Raw genomic sequence first — 15,713 nt, forward strand, 5'->3', positions numbered from 1 at the left:
TCTCTCTCTCTCTCTCCTGTATATGTGAGAAAGACAAAGAAAGAGAATATGCTAACAAGTAGAAAAAGGATGAGAGAGAGAGAGAGAGAGAGAGGCCGTGTAATGAACTAGGTGGAGGAGAAACAGAGGAGGAAGTGTCGCCTCACACTCTCCCTTATTAACTCTCTCGCTATGTCTATCTTTATCTCTCCCTTTGTTGTTCAGTCTCTCCCTCTCTCTTCCCTTATTTATCTTTTATTTCCTTTTTATCTCTTTCTCTCTCCCCTTTTTTTTGTTCAGTCTCTCTCTCTCTCTCTCTAACTCTCTTTTCTTTCTTTTTTCTCTCTTTCTCCCTTTGCTGTTCAATCTCAGTCTCTCTCTTTTCTTTATTTATCTTCCTTTTTTGTCCGCCCTCCTCCCCTCTCTCTCTCTCTCTCTCTCTCTCTCTCTCTCTCTTATTTAAATCGTTGATCTATCTAGACTAATTATCATACAGTACATAGTTAAGGACATTGGATTAATTAAACCTACTATATTGTCTTAGTAACCACCAACCAAATATCTCTTGTTTGTCTCTTGTTGATAAATTACTCCTAAAAGAGACGAAAGAAAGATAGAGAGAAAGAATAAGCGAGAGATAGAGAGAGAGAGATAGAGAGAGAGAGAGGTGAATAAGTCTAGCGAGGTATCCAGATTTCGAGTAACATGAATCCGGATTAAGGATTCTCGGCTCACGAACGCTATTGTTTACAAGCCTTGGCGTCTCTGTGTTAAGTGAAACTGGTATTGGCTTTATCTCTTAAGTGTAAAGAGAGATAGCTGGGAAGAGATAGATGAGAGAGAGAGAGAGAGAGAGAGGGGAAGATGACAAGAGAGGGAGGAGATAAGAGAAAAGAGGAAGAAAGGGGAATAAAGACAGAGAGAGATGGAGATTACATACATACATAACGATATACATACATACATACAAAACGAGATACATACATACATACATACATAAATAACCAGACAGAGAAACATACACACACACACACGCGATCAATGAGTCCACACGTTCATTCTGTACTCAAGATAGACTCTCGGTATCATGCAGCCGCTATCTTGGATATTATTCTTTGGCTCAACTTAGGAACCTTTGAGGGAACAACATAGTGTTTACTCTTTATGGTGAAACTTTATCATTAACCCTTTGATGACGATGATTTAACCCTTTGATGACGATGATTTAACCCTTTGATGCCGATGATTTAACCCTTTGATGCCGACGATTTAACCTTTTGATGCCGACGATTTAACCCTTTGATGACGATGATTTAACCCTCAGATGACGACGATTTAACCCTCCAGGACTCAAAGGGTTAAACCATTTTCCATTTTCTTTGTCCATATTCCATGTATTTAATTGGTTATAGCTATATAGTATATCCCATTCTTTTTGTTGCCAATTTATTTTCCTTGGCACTTTCTTCATTTTCCTTGGCACTTTCTCCATTTTCCTTGGCACTTTCTTCATTTTCTATCATGATAATTCATTTTCCTTGGCACTTTCTTCATTTTCCTTGGCACTTTCTTCATTTTCCTTGGTACTGTCTCCATTCTCTGTAATATTAACCCATTTTCTATGATGGTTTAGGTGGACCTGCGCCACCTGGACGAGAAGGAAGGAACTAACGTGGTGGAACTGGGGGTCGACCTGTCTGAGTTCTACATGTCGGTGGAGTGGGACATTCTGGAGGTGCCGGCGGTCAGGTCAGTGCCCATTTATCCCCTAATTACGTTTCCTGTCGTGTCCAGTGTCCATTTTTCAACTCAGTGTTAAGATTATCCCCTGTTCGATTTTCTTTCCATGTCCGATTTTCTTTCCGAGTCCGATTTTCTTTCCATGTCCGATTTTCTTTCCAACTATGTCTAATTTTCACCTTGTCTTTCCCCAATTAATATTTCCAGGTTAATGGGAGAAGGGAGAGAGAGAGAGAGAGAGAGAGGCCGGGGGGAGGGGAAGTAAGGGTAGATGTTTATATTAATATCCCACGTGGACAAGGGCTGTGGGGTGTGTCGGCCAGATCTCTACATCAAGGACGTGGGTTCGAGCCCTTCCCTCCCTCCCTCTACACCTCCAAGGCAAGTGTGAGAATATTCTGGTCAAGGTGACGCTCGAGTCTTACCCGCCATGTTGAGGACGATGTGAGGGAATAGCATAGACGAGTGTTGACTCTTCCCTCCTTCTCTTTTCATCTCTATCGTCTAACTTTAATATCTATCTATCTGTCTGTCTGTCTGTCTGTCTGTCTATGTATGTATGTATGTATGTATGCATGTATGTATGTATGTATGTATGTATGTATGTATCTATCTATCTGTCTGTCTGTCTGTCTGTCTGTCTGTCTGTCTATCTGTCTATGTATGTATGTATGTATGTATGTATGTATGTATGTATGTGTCAATCTATGTATCTATCTTAATAACACACATTTCCGCCCCTAAAAATAATGGCAACTACAGTATAGATAAGACGTCAGCGCCCCCTCCGTTCTCTGTCACTGAGTTATTGGGGGTAACTTTAGTAAATGTATTCTGACATTATTTTCTGTCGGACCCTCCAGCCGATCCTCGCCTTCCAGTCATCACTCAGCTCACTTCCTCGCCTCGTCCTCCCCACAGCACTACACACCATCGATATGTCCGCGTTGTCGAAGACTATTGAGCGCAAGAGAACGTTCGTTTGGCAGTAGCTTCCGCCAGTCTTTCGTGGGGAAGGGAAAGGAAGGGAGGGATTGGGGATGGGGGTGGGGGGAATGAAGGCCTGGTGATGTTTTATAAAACGGGCGTTCTTAAAATTGAATTATATTAGTGAGTTGGTGGAGAGAGAGTTAAAGTTAGGCAGGGTCTCTCTCTCTCTCTTTCTCTCGCCAAACTTAGACCAGCACCCCTAACCTAACCTAACCTACACGTGACTTCAGCTGCGTCCAGACATTAATTGAGTATGACAAGGAGATGCCGAGCCCACACGACTCATTAGAGACGGTGTAGGTAGGGTACACTGTATACTTATCCTTCAGTATACAAGGGTGGAATCATGACCGGCACTGTAACTGATCGCCTTCATTCCTTCATGTGTCAAGTTAGTTACACCTTCACAGCTGGGTGCCCCGGGGGTGCCCTGAGATCGAACCACCGACCAATATGATCGGAGGTGAACGCTGCATCCAGTTGGCCATCACACTCTTTTAACATAGTATGACACAAATATGACACAAGTATCACACAAGAATGACATAAATAAGACACCAGCAGGACAAAGGTATGAAATGAATATGACACAAGTATGACACAAATATGACTTAAGAATGATGCAAGTATGACACTACAGAACGTCTAAGTGAAACAAATTACACTTCAGTATTCTCAGTCGACCACTACAACACTACAGAACTCTTGAGGGAGCTGCACTGTGCGTCACTTCAGAACTCTCACACGTCACTTCAGAACTCTCACATGTCACTTCAGAACTCCCGCACGTCACTTCAGAACTCTCACATGTCACTTCAGAACTCCCGCACGTCACTTCAGAACTTCCGGACAATCTTTTAGTATATTGAGAACTACAGTTTATTAGAACGCCCATATAGCATCATAGAACCCTAAGACGAGACCTATTGTACTTAACAGCTTATAAATGACACTTACGAACGCTCCTAGACTACTTAAGAACACCAATGTCTCACTTTAGAACGCGGAGACAACACCAACGATATTTTAAAATGCACACACGAGGCCTTCCTTACTTTAGAACTTATAAACGACATTTAAGAACGCCCCAGACGAGGTCAAGGACACTTTTTAGAACGCTGGTGGTAGTGTTAAGTGTGGCCGAGATACTTTTTACGACTTGTTTACCGGCCGAGGTGTTGTTAAGTGTCGACCAAGGAACTTTAACTTAACACTCTGAGGTGAGGGAGGCGGAGGAGGGAGTGTGGTACCCCTGAATAATTCACGCCAGGGATCCCGGTGCCCTTGAATATGTTAATATCACCAGTGGAGCTGCAGGGAGACGGGTGCCCTGGAATATGTCGTCATGAGAGGTTAGACATCACTGATTTTTCTCTTTGTGGGCGAAAGATAGCATTGAATAATATTGTCACGAGAGATCTCAGGTACCTCTGAATCATTCACGTCAGGGAGCCCAGTGCCACTGAATAATAATACGATCAGTGGAGCTGTAGGGAGACCAGTGCCATGGAATATATTGTCACGAGGGGTCGGGTACCACTGAATTCCTCGATATGACGTTCTAGGGGGAGCCAGATTCTACTGAATTACTTAAAGAGACAAGTGCCATGGAGTATGTCGTCACGAGGGGCTGGATACCACTGAACTGGCAGAGGTGATGCTCAAGAGAGGGGCTGGATACCTCTGAATTGACTGCGGTAACGGGAAGTATGTTGTCAAGAGAGGCCAAGTGCCATTGAATTGCGTAAAAGACGACGGCCATGATAACATCATCATAAGAGGGCAGGCGGGGGTTCAAGATGCCTGTGAATCTTTACTGCTGGAGGTCAGGTGCCACTGAAACTCTTGGCGGTGATGGATGCCATGAAAAATCTTTTGTTGTCTTTGTTTATTGAATGTTTCATTTTATTTTTGCTATAATGTTTTGTGTTTGGTTACGAACACTTCGCCACTTTCACTTTGGCGCGTCTTGACCTCTCCTGACGCTCCCCTAACAATCTGACCTCTCTTGATCTTCCTCTTACGCCCTGACCTCTCCTGACCATCCCCCTGACCTCTCCTCCTCACATCCCGTCCACCTCGCCACGCTAACATCAACCCCAGACGTACGATTTAAACTAATCATATACCATATTCAACATTGTGTACTGTTAATCCGTTTCCCTATTAAATGTTCTAATCTTCCCCTCTCTCTCGCTCATTCTTAACTTTTCTTCTCTTCTCTCATCTCTTATTACCTGCTCCCTCTCTACCCGTCTCGTCGTCCTCTCCCCCCCCAGAACGATACTCCATCAACGATACGATAAATCTTCCTAATAATACAACTCAACATATCGTACTATTAAGCTTCTTTCCTAATAATATGTTGTGCCACATCTCTCTCTCTCTCTCTCTCTCTCTCTCTCTCTCTCCTCTCTCTCTCTCTCTCTCTCTCCAAACGGCGCTCCCTATCACATAGCATCATGCAAAGAAATTCTTTCAAACTCAAGTGGGCGGCTTGCACCCAATCTACGATCTCTGCCATTACTGCCTGCCAGACAGCCTCCCCCTCTCTCTCTCATACACATAGTAGGCAGGAGATAGGTATTTCACCATTTAATATTTCAGTTGTGGCGAGAATAGGGAAGTTTGTGAGGTGTTGTTGGAGGCATACACACACACACACACACACACACACACACACACACACACACACAGGGTCCAAAAGCCTTGTACCATCGAGGAGTCTTGCCTGAGCCTGTAACAGCGTGACACCTCAGACGGTTATTACGGTGTTACTGTACTGTACACCTGTAAATATATGTCACATAACACACCCGAGTCTTAAGGCTGCTGGAACGAGTCTCTGAACGGCTGGAACGAGTCTAAACCGCTAGAACGAGTCTCTGAACTGTTGGAACGAGTTTGAACTGTTGGAACGAGTCTCTGAACTGTTGGAACGAGTCTGAACGAATCTTTGAAGTACTGGAACGAGTCTAAACGACTGGATCGAATCTCTGAACGACTGGAACGAGTCTGAACCGCTAAAATGTATCTGAACTGTTGGGACGAGTCTCTGAACTGCTGGAACGATTCTGAACTGCTGGAATGAGCCTCGGAACTACTGGAACAAGTCTCTGAACTGTTGGAACGAGTCTCTGAACTGCTGGAAGGAATCTCTGAACTGTTGAAACGAGTCTGAACTGTTGGAACGAGTCTGAACGTCTGGAATGAGTCTGAACTGCTGGAATGAGCCTCGGAAGTGTTGGAACGAGTCTCTGAACTGCTGGGACGAGTCTGAACTGCTGGAACAAGTCGGAACTGCTGGAACGAGTCGGAACTGCTGGAACAAGTCGGAACTGCTGGAACGAGTGTCTGAACTGTTGGAACGAATCTGAACGAGTCTCTGAACTGCTGGAACGAGTCTTTGAAATATTAATACGTTTTCAGTTGTTAGTTTGCCCGAGTAAATAGACCATATAAATTTAATAGAGCTTTAGTACATAATAGTTTGACGTATATGTCGGCCCAAAATACTGTATAGTTCCCCTTTAAAGGTACTCGTCTCCGTTTTCTTTGAATGCATAAACTACGTCATTGCCTTTCTTTTACTAAATATCTCCCGTTAGTTTTCTCTAGTAAGCAATACAAGCGTTATAACCTGTCATTATTCCTTATAAATACGTCCTTCAAACCCAGACTTAAAATATATTATAGTTACCCCTTAAAATAAATATATATAGATTCCGTTTTCAATGATGTTGTTAGTGTTATGGCGCATAGAGAGACCTACCACTTCTCTCAACCTTACTCATTGTCATTTTCCACAGTCCCCCCTCACCCATCCACCCCCACCCACCTCCAGTTGCAAATTGTTTGATTGCAACCAACCAAACCAACCAACTAGTTCGATCGTGGTAGAGGGAGTGGGCTGGAGGAGGGAATAATGGGGACAGGTAACATCAGTGGCGGTGATATTGAGGTGCGGGCCATCACACCTAAGATAGGAAACGTGGATAATTGAAGGGAGAAGTGAAGGAAAAAAATATGTCTCCCTGTTGAGTTGTCAGGGTTAATTACGGTGTGTGTGTGTGTGTGTGTGTGTGTGTGTGTGTGTGTGTGTGTGTGTGTGTGTGTGTGTGTGTGTGTGTGTGTGTGTGTGTGTGTGTGTGTGTGACGTTGCTCCTCACACACACACACAGTCCTCCTGATATGACTCCCACTGATAGATAAATAGATGAATCAATAGTTAGATAGATAAGTAGTATTTTCCCCTAAATATAAACGTTATTTTCCTTACTATTAATATTATTTCCCTAACTATATAAATTTTCCCTAACTATAAGCATTATTTTCCCAAGCTATAAACACTATTTTCTCTTAACCATATAAACTATTTTCCCAAACTATAAACATTATTTTCCCAAGAACCACTGAGACTTTTTTCCGGTCTAGCTCAGTTTTCCGGGGCTTTTCGCATTTTTTCCCTCACTGACTTTCTTTCTAAATTTCCTCGTCTTGTGTTTGTTTGTTTGTTTTGCTTGTTTACTCGTGTTTGTTGTATTATTATTATTATCTGTCATCATTTCCCCTCTCACCCTCCCCTCTCCCCACCCTCCCCTCTCCCCCACCCTCCCTCCCCACCCCTCCTCTCCCCACCCTCCCTCCCCCACCCTCCTCTCCCCACCTCCCTCCCTCACCTCCCCTCTCCCCACCCCTCCCCTCTCCCCCACCCTCCCTCCCCCCACCCTCCCCTCTCCCCCCACCTCCTCTCCCCCCCTGTCCTCTCCCCACCCTCCCCTCTCCCCCCCACCCCTCCTCACCCTTCATCTCCCTTCCACCCCTCCATCTCCCCTTCCCCTCCTCCCCCCTCCCCTCCCCTCACTCTGCTCCTTGAGCTTAACCTAAGGCCATAAGAAAAGTACGTGAGAAGCTTCATTTTACAATAATTTACCAGAGGGTAGAATTCTCTCTCTCTCTCTCTCTCTCTCTCTCTCTCTCTCTCTCTCTCTCTCTCTCTCCCTCTCTCCCTCTCTCAGTTTATTCTTTTATCTCTCTCTATATGTCTGTCTCCAACCTATATCTCTATCTTTCTATCTGTCTGTCTGTCTTTCTGTCTGTCTGTCTTTCTGTCTGTCTGTTTGTTTGTCAGTCTGATTGTCTGTCTACCTATCTATCTATCTATCTATCTATCTATCAGAGAGACCGTCCCTTCACACACGACAAGAGTAACGATAACCAAAACACTCGTAACGATAACAATCTTTTCCAGCGACGACCCAGTAAACACGCCGCCGTGATGGGTCCAGCCTCCGTGAACCCTGTGTATACATGTGTACACTCTTACTGAAATGTACAGGTACTAGAGGACATACATACATGCTGATACACGTACACACACACACACACACACACACACACACACACACACACACACACACACACACACACACATACACACACACACACACACACACACACACACACACACACACACACACACACACACACACACACACACACACACACACACACACACACACACACACACACACATACACACACATAACTCCACACAATAAACATTTTTCAGTGACATGACAGGAGGTTAAGACAAACACCAACAGGTACAGTTTGTTGGGTACACTTTTAGACGACACTCACACAAACACAACAAAGGAGATTATAAAGAGTATTAAAAAGAAGCAACACTCCCGCCCTGACAGAGACTCGGTGGCCACACAGGTGTTTGCTTATATAGAATAAATTGTGTGAGAATTTTTTTAGATAACTTTTTTATTATTCACTGTAACATATAATTTACCTGTACTTTATTCATATCTTTAAGTTGAATAAAATAAATAAAAATAAATTATACAACAATTATAAATAAAATTACAATTATGGCAATACCTTTTTACCTTACATGCCAATAAGTGTATTATAATGTTACTTAAAACATAAACAACTTGTGTATGTAAACAAGAGATAGATCCAGCTACAAACAAACTATTATTTGTAAAGCTAAACAGTAATAAAAAGAATCAACAAAAGAGTTAAATAGATTTATAACAATGGCAACACTCCTGACCCCAGTTACCATATGGATATTTATTCATGGAGGGAGAAAGAGACGGACATATAGCCGGGGGCGGATCCAAGGGGGGGGGTATATGGGTCCGGATCCCCCCTTTTGGTCTGAAAATTCCAATACTTTTTTCTTTAATGCAGAATTGTACTCAGGCATTTTTTGTACAGTAAAAAGTAATTACTGTTGACCTCAAAATACCCATGTGTGTGATGGCTCTGTCTCCCCACCCACAGCTTCTTTGAGATCCTACACTTTTGATATTTCTGGATTCACCTTTGGAGACAGACAGACAGACGGACAGACAGACAGACAGACAGACAGACAGACAGAGAGAGACAGACAGACAGACAGACAGACAGACAGACAGACAGACGGAGAAGACGAACAGACAGACGAACAGACAGACAGACAGACAGACGGAAGACAGCCAGACGAGAGGGAGCGAAAGAGGGGAGCAAGAAAGAGACGAAAGAAGAGAGAACGAACGTACAGAAGACAGTAAAGAACGAACGAAGACGCAGACAGAGGAAGACGAACAGACAGACAGACAGACAGACGAACCGGAAGGCAGACAGACAGAGAGAGAGACAGAAAGAGAGAGACGAAGAAGACAGAAAAGAGAGCAGACATACAGAGAAGACAGATAGAGAGACAGACAGACAGACAGAAGGAGAAGACAGACAGACAGACAGACAGATAGAGACAGAAAGAGAGAGACAGACAGACAGACAGACATACAGAGAAGACAGACATTCAGAGAGAGACAGACAGACAAACAGACAGACATACAGAGAGAGACAGAAAGAGAGAGACAGACAGACAGTTTGACTAATATATATTGTAACACATATACCACAGTTACCAAACATCTTAACCCGTAATTATATGTACCATTTATATGTACTTGTATATGTATTGTTGTACTTTGATGTGTATTAAGTTCAGTAGTCTTAAGTTACATAATACACTTATATACATATTATTGTTTTGGTGGTGTATATTACTAGTTAAGTATAAGTATTACTACCACCACAACCACCATCACAACCACAACAACCACCTCAACCACCACAACCTCCACAACAACCATCATCACCACCACAACAACAACCACCACCACAACCACCATCACAACCACAACAACCACCTCAACCACCACAACCTCCACAACAACCATCATCACCACCACAACAACAACCACCACCACAACCACCACCACAACCTCCACAACAACAACCTCCACCACAACAACCACCACCACCATCACCACCACAACAGCCACCACCACCCCTCACACCCCCCTTCTCTCCCCTCACAGGCACGAGAAGTTTTACACGTGTTGTGATGAGCCGTATCTAGACATTACCTTCAACATCACCATGAGACGGAAGACCCTATTTTATACCGTCAACCTCATCATCCCCTGTATGGGAATCTCCTTCCTCACCGTCCTAACTTTCTACCTGCCGTCTGATTCTGGCGAGAAGGTGAGTACAGCATTTTCTTTTGTTAGTCATTTTCAGGGGTTCGTTATATTCAGTTTTTCGGGGGGAGGGTGGGGGGTTGGGGGAGGGGGTGGAGGGGTGATATGTAAGTTTCTTCTTGTGTTTGGGTTTTATTTTTGAGTCATTTTCACTGTGTTTTTTTTTCACTTTTTTTTTCATTCATTGTCAGTCTTTTGGTGGCTTCTTGTTTTCTTATTCATAATCATTTGTCACTTTCATTCATTTTTACCTGTTATTTTTAGTCATGTTCAACAGTTAGGTATCTTTTATCGTCACTATCTCTCCCACAGGTGTGTCTCAGTACCTCCAGGTGTCTCTAACGTCACTATCACTCCCACAGGTGTGTCTCAGTACCTCCAGGTGTCTCTAACGTCACTATCAATTCCAGGTGTGTCTCAGTACCTCCAGGTGTCTCTAACGTCACTATCTCTCCCACAGCCCCAGTACCTCCAGGTGTCTCTAACGTCACTATCTCTCCCACAGGTGTGTCTCTGCTTCAGTACCTCCAGGTGTCTCTAACGTCACTATCACTCCCACAGGTGTAAGTCTCAGTGCTCCAGGTGTCTCTAACGTCACTCATATCTCTCCCACAGGTGTGTCTCTAGTACCTCCAGGTGTCTCTAACGTCACTATCTCTCCCACAGGTACCCCAGTACCTCCAGGTGTCTCTAATCGTCACTATCTCTCCCACAGTGTGTCTCAGTACCTCCAGGTGTCTCTAACGTCACTATCTCTCCCACAGGTGTGTCTCCTAGGTACCTCCAGGTGTCTCTAACGTCACTATCTCTCCCATTGGTGTGTCTCAGTGCCTCCAGGTGTCTCTAACGTCACTATCTCTCCCACAGGTGTGTTCCCAGTACCTCCAGGTGTTCTAACGTCACTATCTCTCCCACAGGTGTGTTCAGTGCCTCCAGGTGTCTCCCTAACGTCACTATCTCTCCTCCCATAGGTGTGTCTCAGTACTCCAGGTGTCTCTAACGTCACTATTATCTCCCACAGGTGTGTCTCAGTACCTCCAGGTGTCTCTAACGTCACTATCTCTCCCACAGGTGTCTCAGTACCTCCAGGTGTCTCTAACGTCACTATCTCTCCCACAGGTGTGTCTCAGTACCTCCAGGTGTCTCTAACGTCACTATCACTCCCACAGGTGTGTCTCAGTACCTCCAGGTGTCTCTAACGTCACTATCTCTCCCACAGGTGTGTCTCAATACCTCCAGGTGTCTCTAACGTCACTATCTCTCCCACAGGTGTGTCTCAATACCTCCAGGTGTCTCTCACGTCACTATCTCTCCCACAGGTGTGTCTCAGTACCTCCAGGTGTCTCTAACGTCACTATCTCTCCCACAGGTGTGTCTCAGTACCTCCAGGTGTCTCTAACGTCACTATCTCTCCCACAGGTGACCCTCAGCATCTCTATCCTCATCTCACTCCACGTGTTCTTCCTACTAGTGGTAGAGATTATACCGCCCACGTCTCTCGTCGTCCCGCTGCTGGGCAAATATCTCATATTCGCCATGATCCTCGTCTCGATCAGGTGAGCACTGTCTCTTTACCATCGTCTCATAATATCGTCCCTCAACTCTTAAGAATCTTCTCCCGAATTTATCTCTTAGAATTGTCTCTTAAATCAAGTGAGAATCATACCTTAGAATTTTATCTTAGCTCACAGACGCATCTCTCACCTTTCCAACATGGCGTCCGTTTGTTTACATTGGGACGTCACCTTTCCAACATGGCGTCCGTTTGTTTACATTGGGACGTCACCTTTCCAACATGGCGTCCTTTTGTTTACATTGTGACATCACTTTTCCAACATGGTGTCTCTTTGTTTACATCTTGACGTCACACTTATTTTGTCGTGAGATTTTGGGTAATAAAAAGAGTGAACCAAAATGTGTGTGTGTGGGAGGGGGGAGGAAGGGGGGGAAGGGAGGGGGGATATACATAACAGTAGACACAACGACACATTTCAAAACACAACACCACTATCAACATCATCACCAACATCACCAACATCACCAACATCAACATCATCACCAACATAACAAGAAAACAAAATTAAAACACGACAAACTCCTCAAAGGTATCGTGTAGTGAAGTAAAAGACAATAACTATAATAATTTGTTCTTGTACGATATCTATAATGATCGCAACAGCTATCGTCTCCTCAAACAACGATTTAACACTTTGACAACACATAAATAAGGTAAAGTTGAAGAATGATAGGTGGTAGTTGTCTGTATGTTTGGATGTTTAGGTGTTTGTGAGGTCATTTGAAGTGTTTGTTAGGTTGAGTTAGAGAGAGATTAAAGAGGTGACGGCTGGGTGTGGAGAGTGAAGCTTTGTGTCTGATATTTGACATGTTGAAGGTGATGGTGGTGGGGCAGTCTCTCTCTCTCTCTCTCTCTCTCTCTCTCTCTCTCTCTCTCTCTCATTTTTATACAAGGGAAAGTGAGATTCCACCTTAACCTAACGTAACGTAAACTAATCTACCCTACCCTACCCTACCCTACCTCACCTCACGTTCACCTGCTCATCACAGTGAGGTCACGTTAACTCACCTGTATCATTAATTAACTCTTTTTAATACTTTCATCTCGGCCGTTCATTAAAAACTCTCCCCACCTGCTCACCGCCCCTCCTGGTTCCATGTTGTTATCAAAATATGAACAACAGGTATCAACCACTGGAATAACGTGTTCTAATTGGCTAATTCTCTGACCAATGAGAAACGAGTATGTAGACAAAGCATGTTTGGTATAATTTTTTAGCCATGCCTCTACCTTCATGTTGTTTTTCACCGTTACCTGTCTCTCAGCGGTAAAGAAATCTTCCAATTAGGTGACGTTGTGTTTTTTGGGGCATTGTTGTGCCTGCTGTTGGTGTACAGACCATAACAACACGGTAGAAGAGTAAACTTTGCTGGGGAGGGAATTATTATTATTATTATTATTATTATTATTATTATTATTATTATTATTATTATTACTAGTAGTAGTAGTAGTAGTAGTAGTAGTAGTACAGTAGTTCCTTGGCCTGTATTAATACTGAATGAATACAGAAATGTAAAATATAATAATAATAATAATAATAATAATGATAATGAGTTGCAGTATATGTGTGACGGTATAACTATGTGTTACAGTATATGTGTGACGGTATACCTATGTGTTACAGTATATGTGTGACGGTATAACTATGTGTTACAGTATATGTGTGACGGTATAACTATGTGTTACAGTATATGTGTGACGGTATAACTATGTGTTACAGTATATGTGTGACGGTATAACTATGTGTTACAGTATATGTGTGACGGTATAACTATGTGTTACAGTATATGTGTGACGGTATAACTATGTGTTACAGTATATGTGTGACGGTATAACTATGTGTTACAGTATATGTGTGACGGTATAACTATGTGTTACAGTATATGTGTGACGGTATAACTATGAGTTACAGTATATGTGTGACGGCATAACCATGTGTTACAGTATTATGTGCGGGGACGGCATAACCATGAGTTACAGTATATGTGTGATTTGCTAATCCAGGTTACAGCATATGTGACGGTATAACTATGTGGTTACAGTATATGTGTGTGACGGCATAACTATGAGTTACAGTATATGTGTGATGGTATAATCCATGTGTTACAGATCTTTCGTGTGACGGCATAACTATGTGTTACAGTATATGTGTGACGGCATAACTATGTGTTACAGCATATGTGTGACGGCATAACCATGTGTTACAGCATATGTGTGACGGCATAACCATGTGTTACAGCATATGTGTGACGGCATAACCATGAGTTACAGTATATGTGTGACGGTATAACTATGTGTTACAGTATATGTGTGACGGTATAACTATGTGTTACAGTATATGTGTGACGGTATAACTATGAGTTACAGTATATGTGTGACGGTATAACTATGTGTTACAGTATATGTGTGACGGTATAACTATGTGTTACAGTATATGTGTGACGGTATAACTATGTGTTACAGTATATGTGTGACGGTATAACTATGTGTTACAGTATATGTGTGACGGTATAACTATGTGTTACAGTATATGTGTGACGGTATAACTATGTGTTACAGTATATGTGTGACGGTATAACTATGTGTTACAGTATATGTGTGACGGTATAACTATGTGTTACAGTATATGTGTGACGGTATAACTATGAGTTACAGTATGGTGTATGTATACCTATGTGTTACAGTATATGTGTGACGGTATAACTATGTGTTACAGTAGATGTGTGACGGTATACCTATGTGTTACAGTATATGTGTGACGGTATTGGTGCTCAACGTACACTTCCGGTCGCCCCAGACGCACAAGATGGCGCCATGGGTCAAAAGAGTCTTCATACACATCTTACCTCGGCTGCTGATCATGAAGAGACCTCAGTACCAGCTAAATAAACACAGGTAGGTGTGCAGGGTAGGTGTGTGGCGGGGTAGGTGTGTGTGGTGGGTGTGGCAGGGGTGTGTAGGTGTGTGGGCAGGGGAGGTGTGTGGGCAGGGGTAGGGTGTGTGGCAGGGGTAGGTGTGGGCAGGGGTGTGTGGGTAGGTGTGGGGGTAGGTGTGTGGGCAGGGGTAGGTGTGGCAGGGGTAGGTGTGTGGCAGGGTAGGTGTGTGTGGCAGGGGGTAGGTGTGTGGGCAGGGGTAGGGTGGGGTGGGCAGGGAGGTGGCAGGGGGTAGGTGTGGCAGGGTAGGTGGCAGGGGTAGGTGTGCAGGGCAGGTGTGGCAGGGTAAGGTGTGGCAGGGGTAGGTGTGGCAGGTAGGTGTGTGGCAGGGGTAGGTGTGGCAGGGTGTGGCAGGGTAGGTGTGTGGCAGTAGGTGTGTGGCAGGGGGTAGGGTGTGGTGGGCAGGGGTAGGGCAGGGTAAGGTGTGGCAGGGTAGGTGTGGCAGGGTGCAGCGGGTAGGTGTGCAGGGAGGTGTGGCAGGGTAGGTGTGTGGCAGGGGTAAGGTGTGGCAGGGGTAGGTGTGTAGGGTAGGTGTGTGGCAGGGGTAGGTGTGTGGCAGGGGTAGGTGTGTGTAGGGTAGGTGAGGTGTGGCAGGGGTAGGTGTGGCAGGGGTAGGTGTGGGCAGGGGTAGGTGTGGCAGGGTAGGTGTGTGGCAGGGGAGGGGTGTGTGTGGCAGGGTAGGTGTGTGGCAGGGGTAGGTGTGTGGCAGGGGTAGGTGTGTGGCAGGGTAGGTGTGGCAGGGTGGTGTGTGGCAGGGGTAGGTGTGGCAGGGTAGGTGTGGGGAGGTGTGTGGCAGGGGTGAGGTGTGTGTGTGGCAGGGGTAGGTGTGTGTGGCAGGTGTGTGGCAGGGGTAGGTGTGTGGCAGGGGTAGGGTGTGTGGCAGGGGTAGGCAGGGGTAGGTGTGTGGCAGGTAGGTGTGTGGGGGTAGGTGTGGCAGGGGTA

General features: G+C 44.5%; 1 protein-coding gene across 1 annotated transcript in view; it reads left to right on the plus strand.

The window, feature by feature from the left end:
* LOC121853222 (acetylcholine receptor subunit alpha-like) overlaps nucleotides 1–15,713 on the plus strand; it is a gene marked incomplete at its 5' end in the record, with an annotated part of 68,478 nt that overhangs the window by 15,566 nt on the left and 37,199 nt on the right. The window contains 4 exon segments of the mRNA XM_042347228.1: nucleotides 1,613–1,728; nucleotides 10,098–10,266; nucleotides 11,682–11,818; nucleotides 14,587–14,733. Coding sequence (XP_042203162.1) covers nucleotides 1,613–1,728; nucleotides 10,098–10,266; nucleotides 11,682–11,818; nucleotides 14,587–14,733 — 569 coding nt within the window.

This window comes from Homarus americanus, unplaced genomic scaffold (assembly GCF_018991925.1).
Source record: "Homarus americanus isolate GMGI-L3 unplaced genomic scaffold, GMGI_Hamer_2.0 scaffold50564, whole genome shotgun sequence".
Taxonomy (NCBI): Eukaryota; Metazoa; Arthropoda; class Malacostraca; order Decapoda; family Nephropidae; genus Homarus; species Homarus americanus.